This window comes from Nyctereutes procyonoides, unplaced genomic scaffold (assembly GCF_905146905.1).
Source record: "Nyctereutes procyonoides isolate TBG_1078 unplaced genomic scaffold, NYPRO_anot_genome, whole genome shotgun sequence".
In the NCBI taxonomy this organism is placed as follows: domain Eukaryota; kingdom Metazoa; phylum Chordata; class Mammalia; order Carnivora; family Canidae; genus Nyctereutes; species Nyctereutes procyonoides.
Window position 1 is genome coordinate 48,044,321 of NW_026575142.1, and position 23,080 is coordinate 48,067,400.

General features: G+C 40.2%; 1 protein-coding gene across 3 annotated transcripts in view; it reads right to left on the reverse strand.

Moving 5' to 3' along the window:
- ABCC5 (ATP binding cassette subfamily C member 5) overlaps positions 1–14,601 on the reverse strand; it is a 92,869-nt gene extending 78,268 nt beyond the window's left edge. The window contains exons 1-2 of one of the 3 annotated variants that reach the window (XM_055307855.1): positions 14,508–14,601; positions 9,148–9,331 (exon numbers count right to left, since the gene is read on the reverse strand). In XM_055307855.1, the coding sequence (XP_055163830.1) occupies positions 9,148–9,276 (129 nt within the window). In that variant the 5' untranslated portion in view covers positions 9,277–9,331; positions 14,508–14,601. Of the gene's footprint in view, positions 1–9,147; positions 9,332–13,078; positions 13,296–14,507 lie in introns of those variants that run through there. The other 2 variants (XM_055307854.1, XM_055307857.1) reach the window with 2 other exon arrangements.
- Positions 14,602–23,080: the final 8,479 nt, after the last annotated feature.

Sequence of the window (23,080 nt, forward strand, 5' to 3'; positions counted from 1 at the left end):
TGGGACTCAATCCTAGGACCCCAGGATCACGACCTGAACCGAAGCAGACACTCAACCACTGAGCCATTCAGGTGTCCCCCAGGTAAAAGCTTTTCTATAGATGTCTTGGCCCTGTAGTCACCTTTATGACAAACATCTAGAGAGACAGACTTATTAAGGGTACTCTTATATGAGCACACATAGATCTCAAGAGACTCAAAATACTGAAAATTAAATTAAAAAGAAATTAACATTTTCTTTTAAATTAGCAAAGAAATTTAAAAAGTTGATACCCTCCCAAGACTAGCTAACTTCAGGTGTTCACATCCTCTCTACCTCTAACAAGGTAAAGAAAACTACAAAGGACATTTCCTTTTTTTTTTTTTAAAGATTTATTTATTCATTTATGATAGACATAGAGAGAGAGGCAGAGACACAGGCAAGAGGGAGAAGCAGGCTCCATGCCAGGAGCCCAACGTGGGACTCGATCCTGGGACTCCAGGATTGCGCCCTGGGCCAAAGGCAGGCGCTAAACTGCTGAGCCACCCAGGGATCCCCCAAAGGACATTTCTTCTCCCAGTTCCCATCCCATCCTTACTCCAGTGGGTTAGGACATGATCTTGACTATCTCAAGCTCTTCCTTTAAGAATTTCCAGATAGGGGCAGCCCCGGTGGCTCAGCGGTTTAGCGCCGCCTTCAGCCCAGGGCCTGATCCTGGGGTCCTGGGATCGAGTCCTACGTCCAGCTCCCTGCATGGAGCCTGCTTCTCCCTCTGCCTGTCTCTGCCTCTCTCTCTCTTTCTTTTTCTCTCTCTCATGAATAAATAAATAAAATCTTAAAAAAAAAAAAAAGAATTTCCAGATAGTGGCCACTTCAGTCCAAAGAGACAGCAAAATTCTAGAAGGCAACGTTCATGGATTAATCCATAAGACCAATGGATAGAACTTAACACTGACACCATGGTAAACAGATATTTTTCTACAGTTCATAACCTAGCATTATCCAATAATCAGCAGGAATTTGAGGGCTTTCAGTTGTTTCATAAGCTAAATTCCAATGAACTTATTCAAAGTTCCTATTACACCAGGGTGTGAGATTAACGTTGCTATTACAATGATAAAGTCTTAAAGGATTAAACTGAAAAATCCATCAGAAGAGAAAAAAGGACTCATGGGAAACACTTGGAACCCCACTGGTTGAGGGGATAGAAGAAACTTTATTCCATGAGATCTACAACAGAGGTTCTCTGCAATGGCTACATATTAGGATCACCAGGGCAGCTTTAAAACGTGAGGGCAGCCTGGGTGGCACAGTGGTTTAATGCCCCCTTCAGCCCAGGGCCTGATCCTGGAGACCCGGGATTGAGTCCTGCATCGGGCTCCCTGCATGGAGCCTGCTTCTCCCTTTGCCTGTGTGTGTGTGTGTGTGTGTGTCTCTCATGAATATATACATAAAAAAAATTTTTTTTTAAATCTTTAAAAAATAAAAAATAATAATAAATAAAACAACACGAGACCTACTCCAGAGGTTGGTTTAATTGGTTTGGGATAGGGCGCTGTATTGTTTTAATATTTTTCAAGTGATTTTAACATGCAACCTAGACTCAGATTTAGATTTAGATTTAGATAGAATTTTGCTCTTTTGCATTTGACAAAATCTCATCAAGACTGTCAGGCTTTAGCTTTCAAAGAAAAAAAAAAAAGAATCCAAAGTAAAATCTGTACATAAGACTTCCCTTAGTGCTTAGTACCACACATACATCCACATCAGATCCTTAGTGTGAGACATTAGCAGTTCCATCACGTGACCCCAGTACTGCAGAGCAAGGCTGTAACCGCCAACCATGATGAGAAACAAACACAAAAATAAAGATTTGGGCAGCTTGGCTACTTTTCTGCTCAACACTGTATCTGCTTTGGTAAGCAGAAGTTTTCACCTGATAGAATTAAGTTTCACCTTAACAGAATTAAGTTGATTCCCTGAACAGCTAATTCACAAAATAATCTTAAATAATTAAAACATATATAAGATCTAATTACCTAAATAGGCTAACTCCCTAAAAAAGAGGATAAAGAAGGGATAGACAAGCTTAATTCTGCTAATCAGTGAATGTTGGTGCACCAAATTAACTTCACATTAATCTGTAATTTTGATATTGAGAGGTTTGACCAAGGCAAAGACTTCTAGAGGCCTTGTTTCCTGTTCCTGGTATTGACCTTTTTATTTTTGATTAAGAGAAAGGGAAATAATATTGAGACATTAAAGAGAGCATCAGCAGAAGGCGACCTAAAAGCAGAACCAAGATTTCATTGAAAAAGTTTTCATTAATCATTTGTAATGTCCAAATTATATATCTTAACACAATAAAGACTTCGGTATTTAAAGCTGCTTAAAATACAGGAAGCTGTTCCAATACTTTTCTTCCACTTTGACAGAAAGCTTCCTTAACTCAAGCCAACAGGCTATATTTATTTCCCTTAAACAGCATTTCCTAGGAAAGAAGCAGCAGCCCTACTGCAGACAGCATAAAAGAGCTCATGATCATGGCAGCAGGCCAACCTCAGGAGACCCATGGCACTGTAGATTCATTTCACCATGCAAGAAAGCCACTCAGGCTCTGCACCAGTTACAGTGCTGTTGTCACCTCCACCAGAGGACTCTGGGCTGCTATTGGAAACCAACATGTGGCACCAAGCCAGATAACCGTATCACACTTGTACTGAGCTTTATACAGCTTTATAAATGCCTACAGGGAAAAGAGGAAAAAAAAAAAAAAGCAGGTGTTCTTACTCATCGTATCACTGTCCAAAAAATCTGCTGAGTCACTAAGTACCAATCAAGAGAAAAATAATGCAGAGACTGCAAATACTAATCTCCTTCATCCTGCTCTCCTTCCTAACAGCAAGTGGACTCACAGGTAATATTCTTGACTCTGAAAATACAAGGACATAGACAAATTCACATACCCTTAGTCCATACAGAAAAGCTTTCAGAGTCAAATCTCTCATAACAGTAGTTGTTCTAGGTAGAGGGGTTAAGGGTCTATGTTTTCTGCTATCACCTTCTACAACTTTGCACAGTTTCTACAGTGAAGCCATAATTCTTTCTTAATAATACGTCTTAGAATCATATTTCTCAGTAAGAGATTAGACTCACATCCTTGACCCCTAGGATACAACTTCAGCTCACCAAAATACTTCAAATCACTAATTATGAAAACTCCAACCAAGGTTAGAGGGCCAGTCTCACACGGAACTAAGAGAAATACAAGTGAAGATCACTGGACTTCATGAATACTTGCTTTGTTACCTTTTCTACAGGCAAAACATTCTAACTTGATAGAAAGAAAATTCCACCACAAATTTCCACTTGAGAGAAGGGAAAAAAAGAGTGAGCAGTCATAATGGCATATGAACTTGAGTTAACTTCTGCTTATTTTCCATTCTTCCTCTTTTCCTAGATTAGACATGTTTTGTGAAGAACAAGTCACCTTTGGCTTTGGCTTGAGAGCAGCAAGCAAAAATGACTACCTACAATAAAAAAAGCTTATAGAAGAGCCAAATAGCTTTGTCTTGGTCAAATTCTAATTTTAAGCAACTAAAATCCAAACTCTTTGGCCCATGATTCAAGAACACACATCATCTGAAACTCACTGACCCATCCCCCTACATCTGTGACTCTACATTTCATGCATAAAGCCAACAGGGCCTAGTCCTCTGTATCTGCAGCAATTTCTTCTGCCAGTTCTTTACTTCTCCACCACATTACCTATACCTCAAGCACCGGTGAATGCCACCTCCTCCTGAAGTATTCCCTGACCTCAAAAACCGAAGCACTCTTTCCTTCTTATTAATTTCCACAGCACCTAAATTACAATAATCTGTGTATGTGCCTATGAGTTTCAGGTTCTACAGCAGGGCAGGCAGGACCCACACCAGTTTATTTTCATCTGTACCAGACCACTTTGTTCAGAGCTGTGTGTGCAGCTTGGAGACTGCTGAATAAAAAGATGAATAAATATCTCATCTTAAAACAAACCAACCAGGGCTTGTGGAGTGGTGTGATCTACATGTGCATACTGAAAGCAATTGTAAGAAAAGGAGCCATGCCAGGAGAATCATGCTTCAGACACAGTCAGTGTTTAGGAGCAGTCTAGACATAAATCTTCATGTGGGTTCAAATAATGCCGGCCTAATGCCAGCCAAGGTTAGGACTTAGGCTCAAAAAATTTACAGCAGCAGAAGACACTGCCACATGCACTTCAGGATTCAAGGATGTCTGCTAAACATTAAATCATGTGTGGCCACAAGCATTAACTCAATAGTCCTAAACAAAAGTAAGTGTAAAGATGAATGATTTTTACTTGAATTATCTCTATGCTGATGGGATACAAATATTTGAAGATGTGACTGTTGAGAGCATTTTTTCCAAAGGGTATTCCAAAAGTTTCAGCCACAATATTAAGAAATAGGCAAACTGTGTACTATGACTTTGTTTACAGCTTGAGAAAAAAAAATCGCTGGCCAGTTCAAAATCAGAATTTGTTCCTTGGTGCTTTGCTTCTGATTTATGGTTTGACACAGTTTCATGTTTCCATGTCAACTGAACACATGAAAGGCTAATGGTGGTAAATAAAACCTTGTTTGCCAACTAAGAGCCACAGATGTATCCTTATCTTTTGTTACTCGGAGGTGCTGTTTTTTATTTCTGATGGATACCTGGCATCTGAGAGGCCCTATCCCAGATTTCTTCCTTAACAGCTAATACAGAAATGATAGTTAACAATCAAGTGACATGAAATTGTAATCTCTAACCAATTAGCTCCTTACATTTTTAAAAAATATATGTTTATATAGCCATCCTGCTTCCCAACTACTTAAATTATCCATTTTTATACCATCTCTGAGCCAGAAACTTTTTATCATCTTGCTAGTTCTCTTAGCAAATTGCTAACATATGATATAAGTTCAAGATAAACGTGTCTAAGAAATTTGGGGTTTCAACCGGTAATAAGATCCTAGGGGGAATGTGAACTTTTAAAAACACCTGATAGTTATATATTCATTTTAATGTATATAAAAACTAGCCTGCATAAACCTATGATTTTATTGCTTAGGTCAAGGATGAACAAAAAATAGAAACCTGGTAGATTAAAAGAAATACTTTAACTAAAAAAAAAGTTCAGAGGGTACAAGGATAAGATAAAAATCATGAAAACAGAACTCAAATTTAAAAGTCTGGGAAACATGAAAGGATAACGAAAACGAAATTCATGTGGACTTCCGAAATTTTATCAAAGTGGTATTAGCCTTCCTGTTTCTTCAAGATAAGACTTAATCACATGAAGGAAACTTGCTGTCTGGGTGCTGACTTAATAATTCAGGGGACAAAAGGCACAACAGTGTCTCTATTTCCAGCTCTTCTCCACCTGCAGAGGAAAAGCTGGGCTGTCACTACCACATTCTAATGTCAATTTTACTCTAACCAACTAGACAGAGACCCTGGCCCCAGAAATTTCACCAGACCACACATAGCTTCCCAGGTTCCACCTCTCTCTGGTCTAGAAGACATCCTTGAGCAAGCTTGCTCACTCTCAAGGCTTCATCTACATGATGCATTAATGACTTCAAATTTTTCCCCCTACTCCTTGCCTGTGTTCTATCTACTGATCACTTTATCTGGACACACTCAAATTCAACTTGTTCAAAGCAAACTCATTCTCACCTCCTGAATCTTCTTTTCCCATACGTTAGTTTGGGGATTCACAGTTTTAAATTCTTATCACCAATCCCATGCCCCAACCCCAGTACTTCCTTCTCCTTCCAGAGATGTCCCTAAGTCTCTCATCCATCCTCACTATTATGCTTGGACACGGACCCCTGGCCTCTCTCATGTAATTTGGCATAGGAGCCTCCTGACCACTCCTTATATTTTTGTCTCTCCCTCCCATATGGTTTTTTTCCACACTGTCTCAAAACTAATCTTCCTAAGATAAAAATCAAGTCTTAAAAATCCCTTCTCAGCTTAGTATCATTAGCCATCAGGTAACACAAATGAAAACTACAATGAAACACTACAATGAGATATCAGACATACCCATCAGAATGCCTAAAATATAATAATAATAACACCAAATACTGGCAAGAATGACAAGAAACTGGATCATTCATATATTGTTGGTGGGAATGTACAAATGAATAGCCACTCTGGAAAAGAGTATTGAAGTTCCTTATACAACTAAACATGCACTTACCATATGACCCAGCAACTGCATTCCTGGGCATTTATCCAGACAAATGAAAGCTTATTCACACAAAATCCTATACACAAATGTTCGAGGCAGCTTTATTTGTAACAACTACACACTAGAAATAACCCAAAATGTCCTTCAACAAATGAATGGTTAAACAGACTATGTATGGTTCCTCTATAACATGGAATAGTACTCCCAGTTAAAAGGAAAGAACTATCTATAACATAGAATGCTACTCACAAAAAGTACGGATATGTACAACAAACTAGATGGATCTCGGGATCCCTGGGTGGCGCAGCGATTTGGCACCTACCTGCCTTTGGCCCAGGGCGCGATCCTGGAGACCCGGGATCGAATCCCACGTCGGGCTCCCGGTGCATGGAGCCTGCTTCTCCCTCTGCCTATGTCTCTGCCTCCCCACCCCCCTCTCTCTCTGCGACTATCATAAATAAATAAAAATTTTAAAAAAATTAAAAAAAAAGAAACAAAGTAGATGGATCTCAAGGGAATTATGCACAGTGAAAAAAGCCAATCTCAAAAGTTATATACTATGTGATTCTATTTATATAGCATTCTTAAATGACAAAATTACTGAGGTGGAGAACAGATTAGAGGTTGCCTAAGGCTAGGAGAGAGGGGCAAGTAAGTGGCTGTGGCTCTGAGGAAGGTGAGGGTAGCATGAGAGATCTCTGTGATGCTACTGTCGTGTGTTCTGACTACAGTGGTGGTCACACAAATCTACACATGTGAAAAAACTGCATATGGGATCCCTGGGTGGCGCAGCGGTTTAGTGCCTGCCTTTGGCCCAGGGCACGATCCTGGAGACCCAGGATTGAATCCCACGTCGGGCTCCCTGCATGGAGCCTGCTTCTCCCTCTGCCTGTGTCTCTGCCTCTCTCTCTCTCTGTGACTATCATGAATAAATAAATAAAATCTTTAAAAAAAAAAAAAAACTGCATAGAATACACACACAAACCAGTGCCCACAAAACTATAAAACCAGTTAAGTCTTAATAAGGTAGATAGATTGTATCAATGTTGAGATACTGTACTACAGTGATGCAAGAAGTTACCATTGGGGGAAGCTGGAAAAAATGTATATGGAATATTGGGGCACCTGGGTGGCTCAGCTGGTTAAACATCTGCCTTCGGCTCAGGTCATGATCCCAGGGCCCTGGGATTGAGTCCCAATTTGGGTTCCCTGCTCAGTGAGGAGTCTGCTTCTCCCTCTTGCTCTACCCCCTCCTCCCTGCTCATGCTCTCTCTCTCTCAAATAAATAAATAAAATCTTTTTTTAAAAAAAACAAGTATATATGGAATCTGTTTGTATTATTTTTTGCAAATGCATGTGGATCTACAGTTATCTCAAAATAAAAAGGGGGGAAAAAACCCTCCCCAATAACTTCCAAGAGCTCCCAAATGGCCATAGTAAAACATTCCTTAGCATGGCATGCAGAATTTTCTCCTTCACACCCTAAGCTCTAGAAAACTATTCTAAGATCTAACATTTACTGAGCACAGGCTATGTGGCAGGCATCATTCTAAGCATTTTGTATGTATTATCTAATTTAATCCTCAGTGATCCCATGAGTTTGGCTCTACTACTAGTACTATTTTATTCATAAACCACTAAGCACAGATGACATAGTAGCTTGAAAGCATCTCCACCCAATCATTCTTCGAAACCCATTTCTAACGCTACCTTTGTGACTTTTTCCAGAGTTAAGAGCTATACTAACAGTGCCTAGCACTCAGAAGATATTCAAAGATGTTTAATATAAGGCCCCGATAAATGACACAAATCAGTTACAAAACTGGCATCTTAAGGATTTGACAGTGATTACGTTGACTATGTTTTTCCAAAGTTAAGCTTGAATAGGAAAGCACTGTATAATATACACTGTGGACAGAAAACACCTATTAGTGAGAAAATGTTGATTAATAAAGCAACAGCTTGGGATCCCTGGGTGGCGCAGCGGTTTAGCGCCTGCCTTTGGCCCAGGGCGTGATCCTGGAGACCCGGGATCGAATCCCACGTCGGGCTCCCGGTGCATGGGGCCTGCTTCTCCCTCTGCCTATGTCTCTGTCTCTGCCTCTCTCTCTGTGTGACCATCATAAATAAATAAAAATTTAAAAATAAATAAATAAATAAAGCAACAGCTTTCATATACCAAAAAGGGACAGATAATGTCAGGCTAATGAAACTCCAGTGTCAGCTGCAAAGTCACATGATTCTCAAGTTTTCACATAACAAATACATGAACGCAAACTTCACCTTCCCAAATCCAATCACCCCCATCTTCCTTATTAGTTACTTTTGCAATTGAAGAAAAGGTATAATTTTTTTTTCAGAAGAAAGATATCTCTTCCAGTTTAAAATGTGTATTTCATTATTTCCCTTGGAGAAAACTAGATTCTTATCTAAAGGCTCCTTCACATTCACGGATTTCCTTAGAAAACTTAAGAATTACACTACAACAATCTAGAATTGTTCTAATACTCTGAAATCTGACTGAGTCCCTCCAAAGATTCACATTTTAAACACAGACAACAGAGGTAGAAGGAAAAAAACAATTTTAAGTACACTCATGAAGTTTAACGGTTCATATTCCCTCTGGTCCCTCCCCAGCACCTCCACCCCCATCCCCATAAGCTGACTTCTCTTAAGCAAAGCCTTTTCAGAAGGCACCAAGGGCAGTATAAGCCAGAGAGAGAACTCAGAGGAAGAAATAGGTGGGAGGCCGAAGCCAACCTCTCCTCCTTCACATGCAACCATAAATTCTTACCAGTGACCTAGAGCCAACAACAAAAATGAAACTTCTTTTTAATGATGCATTAAATGAGAAGAAAAAAAAAAAGGTGTGGTCTAGTATAGCAAGTAGGTAAGAAAAGGGATTCAGGAAAGGAAATACTGACCGGTCGAGTTCTCTTATATTTGGAGTCCTCGCGGTCTCTATGCTGCCCAGAAGTACTGGTTCTCTCCCTCACATTTCTATAACCAGGACTGGGGATGATATACTCTTTTCCTATGTCGATATCCTTCATCTTCTCTGAGTGGAGGTGCCAGGGCTCACAGACTTTTGGTTTCACTTGAGAATTTCTGAAATTAAAAATCATCAAGGAATTACACTGAATGTTAATTATACCAGAACTTTCAAAATACTTTTAAGAACTTTAAAAAATTTCATCAGAGAAAGGTATTTCCTATGTTTTGCATGTTCCTATGCAAAAATACTTTAAAATAGGGAAAAAGAGGGATGTCCGGCTGGCTCAGTCAGAAGAACATGCAAATTCCAGCCCCATACTGAGTGTAGAGATTAAATAAATAAATAAACTTAAAAAAATAGGAAAAAAAGGACAAAAGTTTTCTTATTGTATCTATAAAAAATAATTTTTCAGAACTTTTTCAAGTGCCATTTCATTTTTTAAAGAAAGAAACTTCGGTGTAGAAGAATCAAGAATGACTACTTCCCACCTCTAAAGGGGGAAAAATTAGAAAAAAATAAACACATTAGTAAAGAGATACTGACCCCTTCGAACTAAGCTCACACCCAATGTATAGAGAGCATTTAGGTAAGTCTCTAAAAAAAAAAAAAAAAAAAAAGGCTTTAAGCCTGTTCCAAGCATTCCAAACTCCACAATTTTAAAATGGATATTCCTTCTGCTAAATATTACTAAATGAAAACTTGCAAAGCACTTATTCTACCAACAATAACTCAGCATTTTTATAATCGGGTAACAGATTTGTTGATGTTATTTTAAAGCTCCATGAATTTACACGGATAAAATACAAAACAATATTGCACCTTAACTTTACAAACAAATTCCCCTTGGGGTACTGAAAGTGTTCTAAAATTAGACAGTGGTGATGGTTGCACAACTCTATGAATGTACTACTGCAACACTGAGCTGTATATTTTAAAGGGGTGTATTTCATAGTATATAAATCATAACTCAACAAACCTGTTATTAAGAAACAATAACAAAAACAGATTCCCCATCCTGTCCTACAAAATCTTAACCTAGTATCTCTCTGAAACTCTGTTCTAAACCCCTGCTTGCCTGCCTAACTTTAATCAATATCCTGTAATGACTCTGGTTCCTTCCGAGAAAATAAAGCACATACATGCCTCTTGAAAATGTTTTTCCGACTCAGAGACTGTTCAAAGTTTCCCAGACACAAGCTGAGAAAACACCTTTCGTACCAGCCTCACGAACAATTAAAGAAGTGTAGCTGTCTGTGCTGCCTTTCAGATGCCATAAATTCCTACCTATCATCATGTCTTAAAAGTACTACTCTGCGGATAATATTCTGACAATTCATTTTTCAAGATATCAGAGAAAAGGAAAAGACTTACTAAACAAAAAAGGAGTAACTCTCCCCCATACAGACACACTTCTAGCACACAGAAAGCTTGACTTCTGGCCTCTCATAAGTCTGGTTCATGTACCCTGAGTTGATACTACTAGGTTACTTATCTTAAAAAAAAAAAAAAAAAAGAGTCACCTTGTCCAAGGACAAACTGCAACATAAGGAACACCAGCTCACCATCGAGAGCACAGCAATCACGTCACTGAGACCTCATTAAGCCTAAACTATAAACAGACCTGGCATCTGCCAGGGTCCCTGATGTCGGATGCAGCTCCGGATCAGAGTAATCCCTCTTGTTTTAAGGACCACAGAAGTTCAGTCTTCCTATCAAAAGGTTCCCTAATGTAGCTGATTATGTGGAGGCTGACAAGATTAGACCTCCTTTGAAAAAAGGCAGGAGAGAAGTGAGTTTGAAAGGGACACAGCCAAACTAATTCACAATACCAAATGCCATGTCAAGAGGAACATAAAGCACATCTCAGTTGTCTAAGAGCTCCTGATACCCAAAATGTGTTTTCAATCACTTTATTCAAGTTCTTTTTTTTAATAAATTAATTTTTATTGGTGTTCAATTTACCAACATACAGAATAACACCCAGTGCTCATCCCATCAAGTGTCCCCTCAGTGCCCGTCACCCACTCACCCCCACCCCCACCCTCCTCCCCTTCCACCACCCCTAGTTCGTTTCCCAGAGTTAGGAGTCTTTATGTTCTGTCTCCCTTTCTGATATTTACCACACATTTCTTCTCCCTTCCCTTCTATTCCCTTTCACTATTATTCATATTCCCCAAATAAATGAGAACATACACTGTTTGTCCTTCTCCGATTGACTTACTTCACTCAGCTCAAGTTCTGTATGTACAAAGTGGGTGGGGAGCAGCATCCTATTAACTCTAACACTCTGGTTTCCTTAGTGTCCTGGGAGAAGAGGCATAGCGGTGAGAAAAGGCAGGCCTTCAGGAGGTACAAAGTTACTATGGCCTTGAACATAAGGAGGATTCCATCTTCTGTGTATCAGGGTTATAAGCCAGGGCACCCCACATGGAGGCCACCCAAGAGCTAGGAATCCCTATAGGCTGTAGAAAGAAACAGGCTCAAATCTGAAGAAAGCAACCAAGAAAGGATCAGTAGGCTCAACTATTTTTTATTCTACCTGTATTTCTCTATTTTCCTCTCTTCTCCCTCACAGTTGTTAAAAAGTTGTTTTTCAATGGCAATTTGCTTCAGCTTTCAAGAAAGGAAAAAAGGATTTTTTTTTATTTTAATGTTGGAGTCACAGCTATACAATGGCACTAGCAGAATAACTAAAGTGGGAGAACCCCAAAGAAGTGACCAGACTCAGAATCAATAGAGTGGAGGCCATCCGGTCAGCTGCTTTTTTTTTTTTTTTTTTTTTTAACCAAGGCTCTCTTCCAGTGGTAAACGTGTAGACATTCACCCAGCACAATGATGCAGAGGAAACTGCATGGGGGGGGGGGGGGGGTTCACAGGACGACAGGAACTGTAACCAGCCAGACTGGTGTGTGCAAATTGCCTTCATTACAACATTCCTTAGGTATCCGACCTTAGGAATCTCATTCAGGCCCTGAAGCTGCACAAGAAGACCTGAAGCTATTCACCACCCTCCAGTACTCCACTTGTTGTGCCTCCCACCTTCCGCTCCGTTCACTCAGGCCACGGACCCCATTAAAACCCCTCCATCTCGCCCTTCAAAGCCTTCTGAAACTTGGCCAACCATCCCTGTGCCCCGCTGCCTCCCGCCTCCCCATGGAGCCAGATGACCCCCCCCACACACACACACACCCGTGCAATGAACGCAAAGCAACATGCAGCCTTGTGTGGTGGGAGTGGAAAGCGACTGATGACAGCCAGGAGATCTGGATCCCATTCCGGGGGCTCTGCCCGGGGTTTGCTGTGCGCACTTAGGTCACGAACCTCCATTTATCCATTTGCAGAAAAAAAAAAAAAAAAAACCCACAGAGGAGGACTTCTAAGGTCGCTGGCAGCTCAGAGTCGCCGGCGTGCGGCCTGAGCAGGGTGCCCCAGGCCTCCCTCCCGGCGAGCATGAGCGTGGGGGCTTCTCCGCGACCAGCTCGGCCTGGGATGCCCTGACCCTGGGGCGTTCCCACGCCGGTTCGGGCCCGAGGAGGCCACAGCGACCCACACCCACGGGGCGCGAGCGCAGCACCCCCTGGCGGCCGCAGCCCGGAATGTAGCCAGCGCTCCGACCACTCATCCCACCCCACCTGCCTCCAAACGCCAGGACCTCGCCGCGAGCGCTGGGGTGGGGGGGCTGCATCCCGAGGAGGGGGCGGCAGCAGACCAGAAGGAGGCCAGACTGCGCTACCAGGTCTCCGTGTCCCCGGGACCGCTCTTACCCCCGATCCCAGCCCGCCACCCCGGAGGGAACACACAGGGGTGACCCCCGTGACAAGCCAGGGAGACGGAGGGGGTGAGCGGGAGCAGATACCTACCCGTGCCCGGCTCCAGGACGACCGCACCGGCCACTCGACCACGCTCCCGAGCATCAGCCCCGGAGCAAAACAAGCCTTTATAGCGGCATTGGCCGCCGGACTGCGCAGGCGTGCTGCACAAAGACTCCCCAAGACTGAAGGGAATTGTAGTCCCCCTTCCCGAAGCCCGAGGCTCGACACACTGCAAAGGACTATATTTCCCAGAAGCGCCGCAGAAGCCCCGGAGGAGGTGTAGGCTGCTCCTCCTTTCCAGCGCGCTCCTGGCTCTGCACCATCCTTCTCAGAGCTTCTGCGAGCCTGTCTGGAATCTTCTCCGAGGCCGTGTGCCCCAGTGGGTGGCCCGGAGGCTTGACAGTGGCCGTGAGTGGGCGGGCAGCTCGGTGTTTGTAGGCAGGGCGGACCCACGGTGTGCGGCCGTGTCTACACCAGGAAACACTGCGAAGGTCATCAGCCATCAGCCAGCCCCACATCTTATCTTCATATTTTAACGATTGTTTGCTCAGGGTTCGATACTGCATTCTGCGCTGATACCACCTTTGTCACTTTTATTCCATTGCCCTTCACATATTCTTGGGGTACCTGGTTTCTAGATACCAAAAGGTGAGGATCACAGTCTCTAGAGTAGCAAGAGCCTTAGACTCCTTTTCGTAAATCAAACTGAGGTTCCCAGCATTTCTCTTTGTGTTTCATCAACACGATCATAACGTCACTAGTCTGTTGAGTGCCTACCTACACGTATGTGGTGCTTTACGTGAAATTCTTGTTTCCTTTAATATCCATAACAACACTATGTGTAGGTATAGATTTTCCATTCCAAAGATTAAAAAAAAGAAGGTAAAGTGACTTGTCCATCTTTATACAACGGGCTAGTGTGAAGACGCTAAAGTATCAAAAAGCTGAATTAATTAACACGGTGTTACTGCCTAAGGATGGATTAATAGGCTGATCCAACAGAACAAAGAGGCTAGAAACAGATTCATGCATATATGTAACCGTGAACTGTGATGGAGAAAACATTACAGATCAATAGAGAAGTTTGGATAAACAGTGCTGGGACAACTGGTTATCTGTATTTTTTTAAAAACTCGGGGAATTACGTCAGCCCACATAGAAAGATCAATGTAAGGTAGATCAAAGGCCTACCTGTGAAAGGCAGAACTTTAAAATGTTTAGAAGAAAATGTAAAATATCTTGGTGAATTTTGGAATAGAGAAGAACTTCTAAAACAAGTTGCAAAAGCAAATCATGGAAACGTTGACATATTTTTACTACATTAAAATTTAAACTTCTGTACAAGAGCCATAAAGTGAAAAGTGAAACCACAAGTTGTAACTGACAACATTTTTTGATACAAAATATACAAATAATTTCTACAATTCAATAAGAAATGGCAAGTAACCCAATACAAAAATAGACACATATGAGGTACCTGGGTGGCTCAGTCAGTTAAGCGTCTGCCTTCAGCTCAAGTCATGATCCCAAGATCCTGGAATGGAGCCCCGCTTCGGGCTCCCTGCTTGTCCCTCTCCCTCTGCCCCTCCCCCTGCTCACCTTTGCACTCTCTCTCTCTCTCTCTCTCTCTGCCAAATAAATAAATAAAATCTTTTAAAAAGAAAGGAAAATGGTAGTAACAGTTTACACACAGTAAAGAGATCTGAGCAGCTATTCAAACATGAAAAGATACACAATTAGGAAAATAATCAGGGAAACTGAAGTTAAAATATCAATGAGATACTATTTTATGCCTATCTTATGGGAAGACATAAACACCTGACAAAACCAACTGTTGTCAAGGATCTGGAAAAACAGAATATTTCACATGTTGCTGGAAGAGTGAGTATCAATCAATAAAACCACATTAAAGAGCAATTTTGCCATACTTTGTAGATTGGAAATGGGCTAGAGGGCTTTACTGTTAGACCCCTAGCAAATGCCCAAAATTTAATGGATTGAAGTCAAGTTTATTTCTCTCATAAGTAAAACTTTAGGTAAGTATATCAGATTAGTACTATAGTCCTGCTCCTTGCAAGCAGTCAGAGACCCAGGGTGTTGGTGGCTCTCCCAGGGTCAACATATAGCTCCCACAGTTGTCCTACTCATTGCCACCACCAGTCACCCAGGTAGAACGAAGGAAAAACAGAATATGAAGAAGCGTGACCTGGTGTTGAGGCACCGGCAGGGAAGAAACATACATCATTTCCATTCACCTTCTTTTAGTGACAATTTAGTCACATGGGCACATCTAAGTGAGAGAGAAACTGGAAAATGCAATCTGGTTGGGCAATTATGAGCCATCTACAATTCCATTACAATGGAAGTAGGAAAAGACTAATAGTTTCCACCTCAAAAGCCTGTCCTTAAACCCAGCAATGCCACTTCTACATATATGCTGTAGGGTAGCCTTTCTCAATGGAGGCTTCTGTAAGTGAATTTAGTTCTAAACAAAATTATCAGAGTTGCTATTTTCTTAATTCTAAGGATAACACATATCTAGTATCATTCTAGATGTCCAAGGGAGAAGTTAATTCATTCCACACAGTGAATACCTTAGGGCATCAGGGCTTAATGCTATTAGCTGAGAAAAGCCGCTCTAAAGAGCCTCCCCCAAAGAGGTATATTCATTGTGCATTGTTTGTAGTAGTGAAAATAAGTTCCGTTAACAAGAGAACAGATAACTAGATTACGGTATTCTGTACAATGAGATACTATGTAGCAGTTAAAGAACAGGGGCTATAACATATCAGTATGTATAAGTCTCAAAAACAATGTTGAACCAGAATAAGTTACAGAGAGACTCAAGTTGTATAGCCCCCTTTGTCTTAACTTTGTAAATATGCAAAAGTGTGATCTGTTATTTATGGATACATGTATATGTACTTAAAAATATAAAATATACCTGGACATGATAAACAACAATTTCAAGATATAGTTGGAGGTAGAGCTGGTGTTGGAGGTACAAGAATAAGATCAGAGAGGGATACACACAGGGCTTTGTCTGTTTCTGTAATATTTTATTTCTTTTTTTCAAGATTTTATGTATTTATTCATGAGAGACACAGAGAGAGAGGCAGAGACATAGGCAGAGAGAGAGGCAGGCTCCTTGTGGGGAGCCCGATGTGGGACTCGATCCCAGGACCCCAGGATCACGACCTGAGCCAAAGGAAGACGCTCAACCACTGAGCCAGCCAGGGTCCCTATTTTATTTCTTTTTAAAATAACTTGTATGGGATCCCTGGGTGGCGCAGCGGTTTGGCGCCTGCCTTTGGCTCAGGGCGCGATCCTGGAGACCCAGGATCGAATCCCATATCGGGCTCCCGGTGCATGGAGCCTGCTTCTCCCTCTGCTTGTGTCTCTGTCTCTCTCTCTCTCTCTGTGTGTGTGTGTGAATATCATAAATAAATAAATAAATTTAAAAAAAAATAAAATAAAATAACTTGTAAATGTTAAAATTTAATAAAGCTTCGAGTGGGTATACAGGTCCTTCTAATATCTTTTGCTATACTTTTATTACCCTTTAAGAATTTCACAATAAAAATGTTTTAATATCATAAAAACAAACCATTTCTCCTCTCAATGGGTATATGTGCAATTAAACAGAAGAATCTTGCAGATACCTGTATTATATTTATATCTACTGATGAGGATTCCTGAAGCACCTCTGGCCATCTGGTTGGATAAAAAACACTTTTCCTCAGCACACCTCAAGCCACCTTGCCGAGGTATACTAGTACTTCCAACCAGGCCTCAAACACTGTAGAACTCAAAAGCTGCATATCTGAGACCCTCATATCAAATGAAAAGTTTCTAAATTCTCCCTGAAATATGTCTAATATACTGATTATATGTTTAAAAAAAAAAGGCAGGGCAGCCCCGGTGGCTCAGCGGTTTAGCGCCGCCTTCAGCCCAGGGTGTGATCCTGGAGACCCAGGATCGAGTCCCACATCAGGCTCCCTGCATGGAGCCTGTTTCTCCCTCTGCCTGTGTCTCTGCTTCTCTCTCTCTTCTCTGTGTATTCTCGTGAATAAATAAATGAAATCTTAAAAAAAAATCATCTTTAAAAAAATAAATAAATAAAATAAAAAAAAAAATAAAAATAAAAAAAAAAGGCAGCAGATGAGCATTATGCAGCCCTGGTGCCAGGCCTCAATATGCTATGATACTGTCTATATACTGTCAGGCCAATGGCCTGAGCCAAAGACTTATTTATAAGTATAACAAGATTTATTCTTATTTATGTGGTATTGATTACAAAGCATCCCCTCCTATTTTAAGGGGATACAAAACACATTTTAGTGTTTGTATCGTAAAATGTTTTGGGGGATGATATTCTCCAACCCTCAGGCAAGGCACTAGAGTGGAGAATCTATGTAAATCCAGACTTGTGCATATATTCTAAAATAATATTTATGTTGTGTAATATACTAAAAATATTCATTCAATATTTATGGAGATACAATGGACTAAAACATACTAGTTTCCTGCCCTCGTGGGGCTTAGAGTTACAAGTAAACATTAATCCAAATTTAAATTATAACCGTGGTAGGTACTAGACAAGGAGGGTATGAGTTGCATCTGAAGGGTAGTAGGAGCTAGTGAGGTGAAGACAGTGGAGGTGGGCAGAGCATAGAACACTCTGCACAGGGGGAAAAACAAAAACCAAGTGGTAGGAGAAGGAAGGGAACGTCTCCAAAGGCATTATAGACCATGTTACAAATCTTAGAGGAAGAGCAAAAGGCAACCACTGAAAGGTTTTGTTTTGTTTTGTTTTAATATTTTATTTAGTTATTCATGAAAGATACACAGAGAGGCAGAGACATAGGCAGAGAGAGAAGCAGTCTCCCTGAAGAGACCCCAAGGCAGGACTCAATCCCGGACCCAGGATCATGCCCTCAGCCCAAGGCAGATGCTCAACCATTGAGCCACCCAGGAGTCCCTCACTGCAAGGTTTTAAAAGGTGAGTGGTTTAAGGGTTGAGAAATCAAACTTACATTTTCAAAACTGTACCATGTCTGGCAGACCAGAGGAAGAATTAGAAGCATCTGGAATGAAAGAGAAGAGTCTAGCTAGGAATGCGTACTGTCATCCAGTGAAGAGATGATGGTGGTTTGGACTAGGATTGTGGTAGAAAAGATGGAGGGAATTGGATGGCCTCGAAAGAAATTTAAGAGGTAAAATCAGCAGACCTTGTTGATGGATTAGATAAAGTGGTGTGAGAAAGAGGCAACACCTAAGTTTGTGGTCGCAAAACTGGATGGATGGTGGTACCATTGCTCACTGACAGGAGAAATGTTCTACTGTGATAGCCTCTGATAGCCTCCTCTACCCAGGTTACCAGGACCTAATGTCAAATGGCAACAATCACTCTGCTCTGACACTCACATTGAATTCTCCTGCCACTTATGAAGACAAAGTTTTGGGGCACCTGGGTGGCTCAGTGGTTGAGCATTGCCTTTGACTCAGGTCATGATCCTAGGGTCCTAGATCAAGTCCCACATCAGGCTCCCCATGGCCTGCTTCTGCCTATGTCTCTGCCTCTCTCTCTGTGTCTCTCATGAATGAATTTAAAAAATCTTTAAGAAAAAAAAAGACAAAATTTCACTTTTACAGGTCAATTTCATAATGAAAGTCTTTTTAATGAAATAAAACTTTTTTTCTTCAAGTTAGCTAATAAATTGAATCTTTATTTGACATCACAGAAACAACAATGTGAGAGAATGATGAACCTCTTTAACGATCTCTGGCAACTTAGAAGAGAGAAGAGGATTTAATATGTCAAAATGCCAAAACAGGTGCAACCACTGTGGAATACGGTATGGGGTTTACTCAAAAAATTAAATATAAAATTACTATATGATTCATTAATTCCCCTAGTAGGTATTTACCCAAAGAAAATGAAAATACCAATTTGAAAAGATACATGCACTCTATGTTTATTGCAGCATTATTTACAACAGCCAAGATATGGAAACAACTCAAGGGTTCATCCATAGATGAATGCATAAAGATTATATATATTACATAATATATATAATAGAACATTACTCAGCCATAAAAATAATGAAGTCTTGCCATTTACAGCAACGTGGATGGATCTAGAGAGTATAATGCTAAATGTAATGTCAGTCAGAGAAAGCCAAATACTATATGATTACACTCATATGGAATTTAAGATACAAATGAACAAAGAAAAAAAAAGACAAATAAATAAAAAAACAGCCTCAAATATGGAGAACAACTGGTGGTTGCCAGAGGAGTGAGGATGGGTGGTGGTGAAATAGGTCAAGGGGATTAAGAGTCCCTTTATCATGATGAGCACTGAGTAATGTATAGAATTGTTGAATCACTATATTGTACACCTGAAACTAATATATCACTGTGTATTCATTATACTGGAACTGTTTTAATGTTTAAATAAGTCAGAAAAAAAAAGATGTCAACAATGCAGAATGAAAGCCAAATGACATCACTGCATGTTATACCAAGGTTTCACAGTATTTTCAACAGAGAACCACAATGAGTAGGGTGAGTGTTCATATGGTACACAGCAGTATAGGAGCATTATGATAAATCATATCACATAGTCACTTTATGAAGGAAAGAATTACATACTTCTCACATTCACAGTAATAACGTCCTAAGTTCATTAGCGGTAAGGATAGTAGTTAGAAAGAAACGAACTGCTATAAAAAAAATTTTAAGTACTGTTATATTGAGAAGCACTATCAAATTGACCCAACACAAAGTAATAGATAGGTGTTCAAAAATTAGCTCCTTGTTAAAAAGAGGGGAAAATAGACAGCAATTATCTAATTTTAGCAAAATAGTATTATCCCATTAAATTAGTGTTGTGTTGATTCTACAGTCTTATATAATTTGCTAAATTTATTCTGGTTTTATAGTAGTATAAGAGCTGTGAGTATAAGGACTTTATACATGATTTTATGAATATACATATTTAAGTGATATTGCAAATAATTCAAGTCAATATCAGGGGCTTAGGAGTTTTGTTTCCCTTAAAAGAGGTCCGAACCTTATTCAACTTTGAGAACCACTGAGTGATAGAATAAAATCAAACTCCAGCTTGGTATATATACCAGGCCTTCCATGATCTGGCCCCACTTAATACCACAGTTTCATTTCCTGTCACTCTCCTACTCAAATCTGAGGTCCTCACAACACTGTAATTTCCATGTTTTTACTTTAGCTGCCCCTTCCACGTGAACAATCATCTAAATCTGCTCAGCTAAAATAACCATCATAACCCATAGACAGACCTTGGGATTTTAATCCTTTCAGAATGACAACTGATGGGTTACTTACTCAACTGAATAAAATGATGCTATGGGTCTGACATCTCTCCTGGTAAGATGTACATGGGGGATTCTCTTACATTATGGAGAAGTGTGGAGTGGGCACCTGTCAGGCCACAAAGTGGAAGGCAACAGGGTCCCACTAAACCAGAGAAGCCAAACCAATAGTGCAGCCAAGATGGTGCCTTCTCTCTAAAAACAGGCCTTCACAGGCTGGAAGAGTGGTCACTCCCAGGCACTCCCCCAAAACTTCTCAAGTGTGTTACTTTATAAATATGGGCTTCTGGTGAGAAAAGATAAACCACTTCAGTCTACTTTTGTGATAACTTTTTTTGGGCATGAATATCTGTTCAGGAAGATTAGAAATTGGGGCAGCCCCGGTGGCGCAGCGGTTTAGCGCCGCCTGCAGCCCAGGGCATGATCCTGGAGACCCTGGATGGAGTCCCACATCAGGCTCTCTGCATGGAGCCTGCTTCTCCCTCTGCCTGTGTCTCTGCCTCCCTCTCTCTCTCTGTCTCTATGAATAAATAAATAAAATCTTAAAAAAAAAAAGGAAGATTAGAAATCTATTCAGGCTGTATTTATTTTTCACTCAAAGTAATTCATTTATTGAACACCATGAGGAAAAAATATGTACTCTTAAACACAAATTATATACTTGATTGATTATAAGACTACCAAGGAGAAAAATCAGCGTTGCTTTTCAGCTACTGAAATGTTACTGTCTGAGCATATTTGAAAAGTAACAATACCAAAACATGTTTTTAAACTCTCATCCTAAAATTAGATGTAGGTGAATGACATGTGGTCTACAGCTGGTAGATCACTGATCTAAAGAAAAAGAAAAAACAAAAAGATTCCTTCTTGAGCCAAAGTTTATATGGCTCATGGATTCAGAAACAGCTTGAAATTGTATCTATTTTACTTTTTATTTGTTTGTAGGTTCTTACATATCAAACTTCAAGTTTTATAATGTTTATCTAAAAAATACTTATCTAATTTATTTTTTGATCTCTTGATTTATTTATATATACCTATTTGCATTCTATATCTCATCTGTAGAATTTTCAAGTTTTTTTCTTCTACATTTATTCTATTTACCTAAAGCAGTGTTTCCCCAAAATTATGGATGAAGTGTTAGTCCTGCAAGATATTCTGAGAAAAAGAAATTCCCAAAGTCAACTAAGTCTGGGAAATTATATATATGATATTCAAGTCACATGAACATTTTGGCTAAATATTCTGAGAAATCCTAAAATAATAAAATCTATTTAGCCATCTTAATTCAGTATTTCCCAGACTTATTTGAACTTAAAGTAACAAAAATAATTTTTTAGACATGCATTCAACATCCTGTAGATATAATGTTCTGCAGAAAATGCTTTGAGAAATGCTGATCTAAAGTCACCTTAAAAAAAAAAAAAAAAACTTCCCATAGGAGAAAGGATTCTCAAATGATGAAAAGGGTTGCTGAAGAGAGTGAGGGATGACACTTTTGGTAACCTAAAGCTGAGCGAAGCTAGGAGAAAAGACTGATGCTCACAGAGACCAGGATTGTTTCAGTCAATGTAGACATTTTAAGTCCAGAAGATTCCATTCAGGCTGAAGCAACCTGAGCAATCTAAAGAGAGCCAGAGTAACAATAAGAACTACTATTACTGCCATTTTTACATTTATTTCTACTTCAATTCAGTAATTGCTTTGAATTGGAAAGGTACCACACAGACATTATCTCTAACCACAATATGAGATAAGGAAACCTTTGTTAGTGAATCATTCTAGTTCAGTCTGTAAAGCTTCTTCATTGAAGAAATTGCTGTCCCTCTTTTTTAAAAAATATTTTATTCATTTATTTGACACAGAAAGAGAGAGAAAGAGAACATGAGCAGGGGGAGGGGCAGAGGAAGAGGGACAAGCAGACTCTCCACTGATCAGGGAGCCCTATGTGGGGCTCCATCTTAGGACCCCAGGGTCATGATCTCAGCTTAAGGCAGATGCTTAACCAACTAATCCACTCAACCTCCCCTTCAATTGTTTTCCCTTTGTTCTCTAAGGCACTCATTACCCTCTCTAGAGCCTTCCCTAATGCAATTAATTCTAGTATAAAACAGGTTAAACCCCATTGATGACTTTGGTGTACTTAACCATACCATGTCTGGTTTCCACCATGAATCAAATTGTTGTACATACTAGGGACACCTGGGTGGCTCAGTGCATCTAACTCTTGATTTCTGTTCAGATCATGATCTTGGGGTCATGATCTTAGAGTTATGAGATTGAGCCCCATGTCCAGCTCTGCGACCAATGCGTATGGAATCTGTTTGCATCTCTCTTTCTCCCTCTTTCTCTGCCTCTCCCCCTGCTTGAGCATGCTATAAATAAATACATAAAGTCTTTAAAAAAATAGTTGTACATGCTAAATCTGATGAGACCTGAGATCACCTAGGCATGGCATGGTATTTTGAAATTACTTCCCAAAGCTCTTTTAAAACTATACAAGAAAATCAATCTTCACATTCAAAGCAAACTCAAATGCCTAGAGAGGCCAAGCAGGTAACATAAATGAGGGGAGCTGGTCAGGAATAATCAATAGTTGGTGACAGACTGTGTTGATCTAGAAAGAGTGTTCCATCTAAAGGGCATAACCATTAGCTTTAGCAGATTGTTGTCAACATGAGCCCAGTATTGCTTA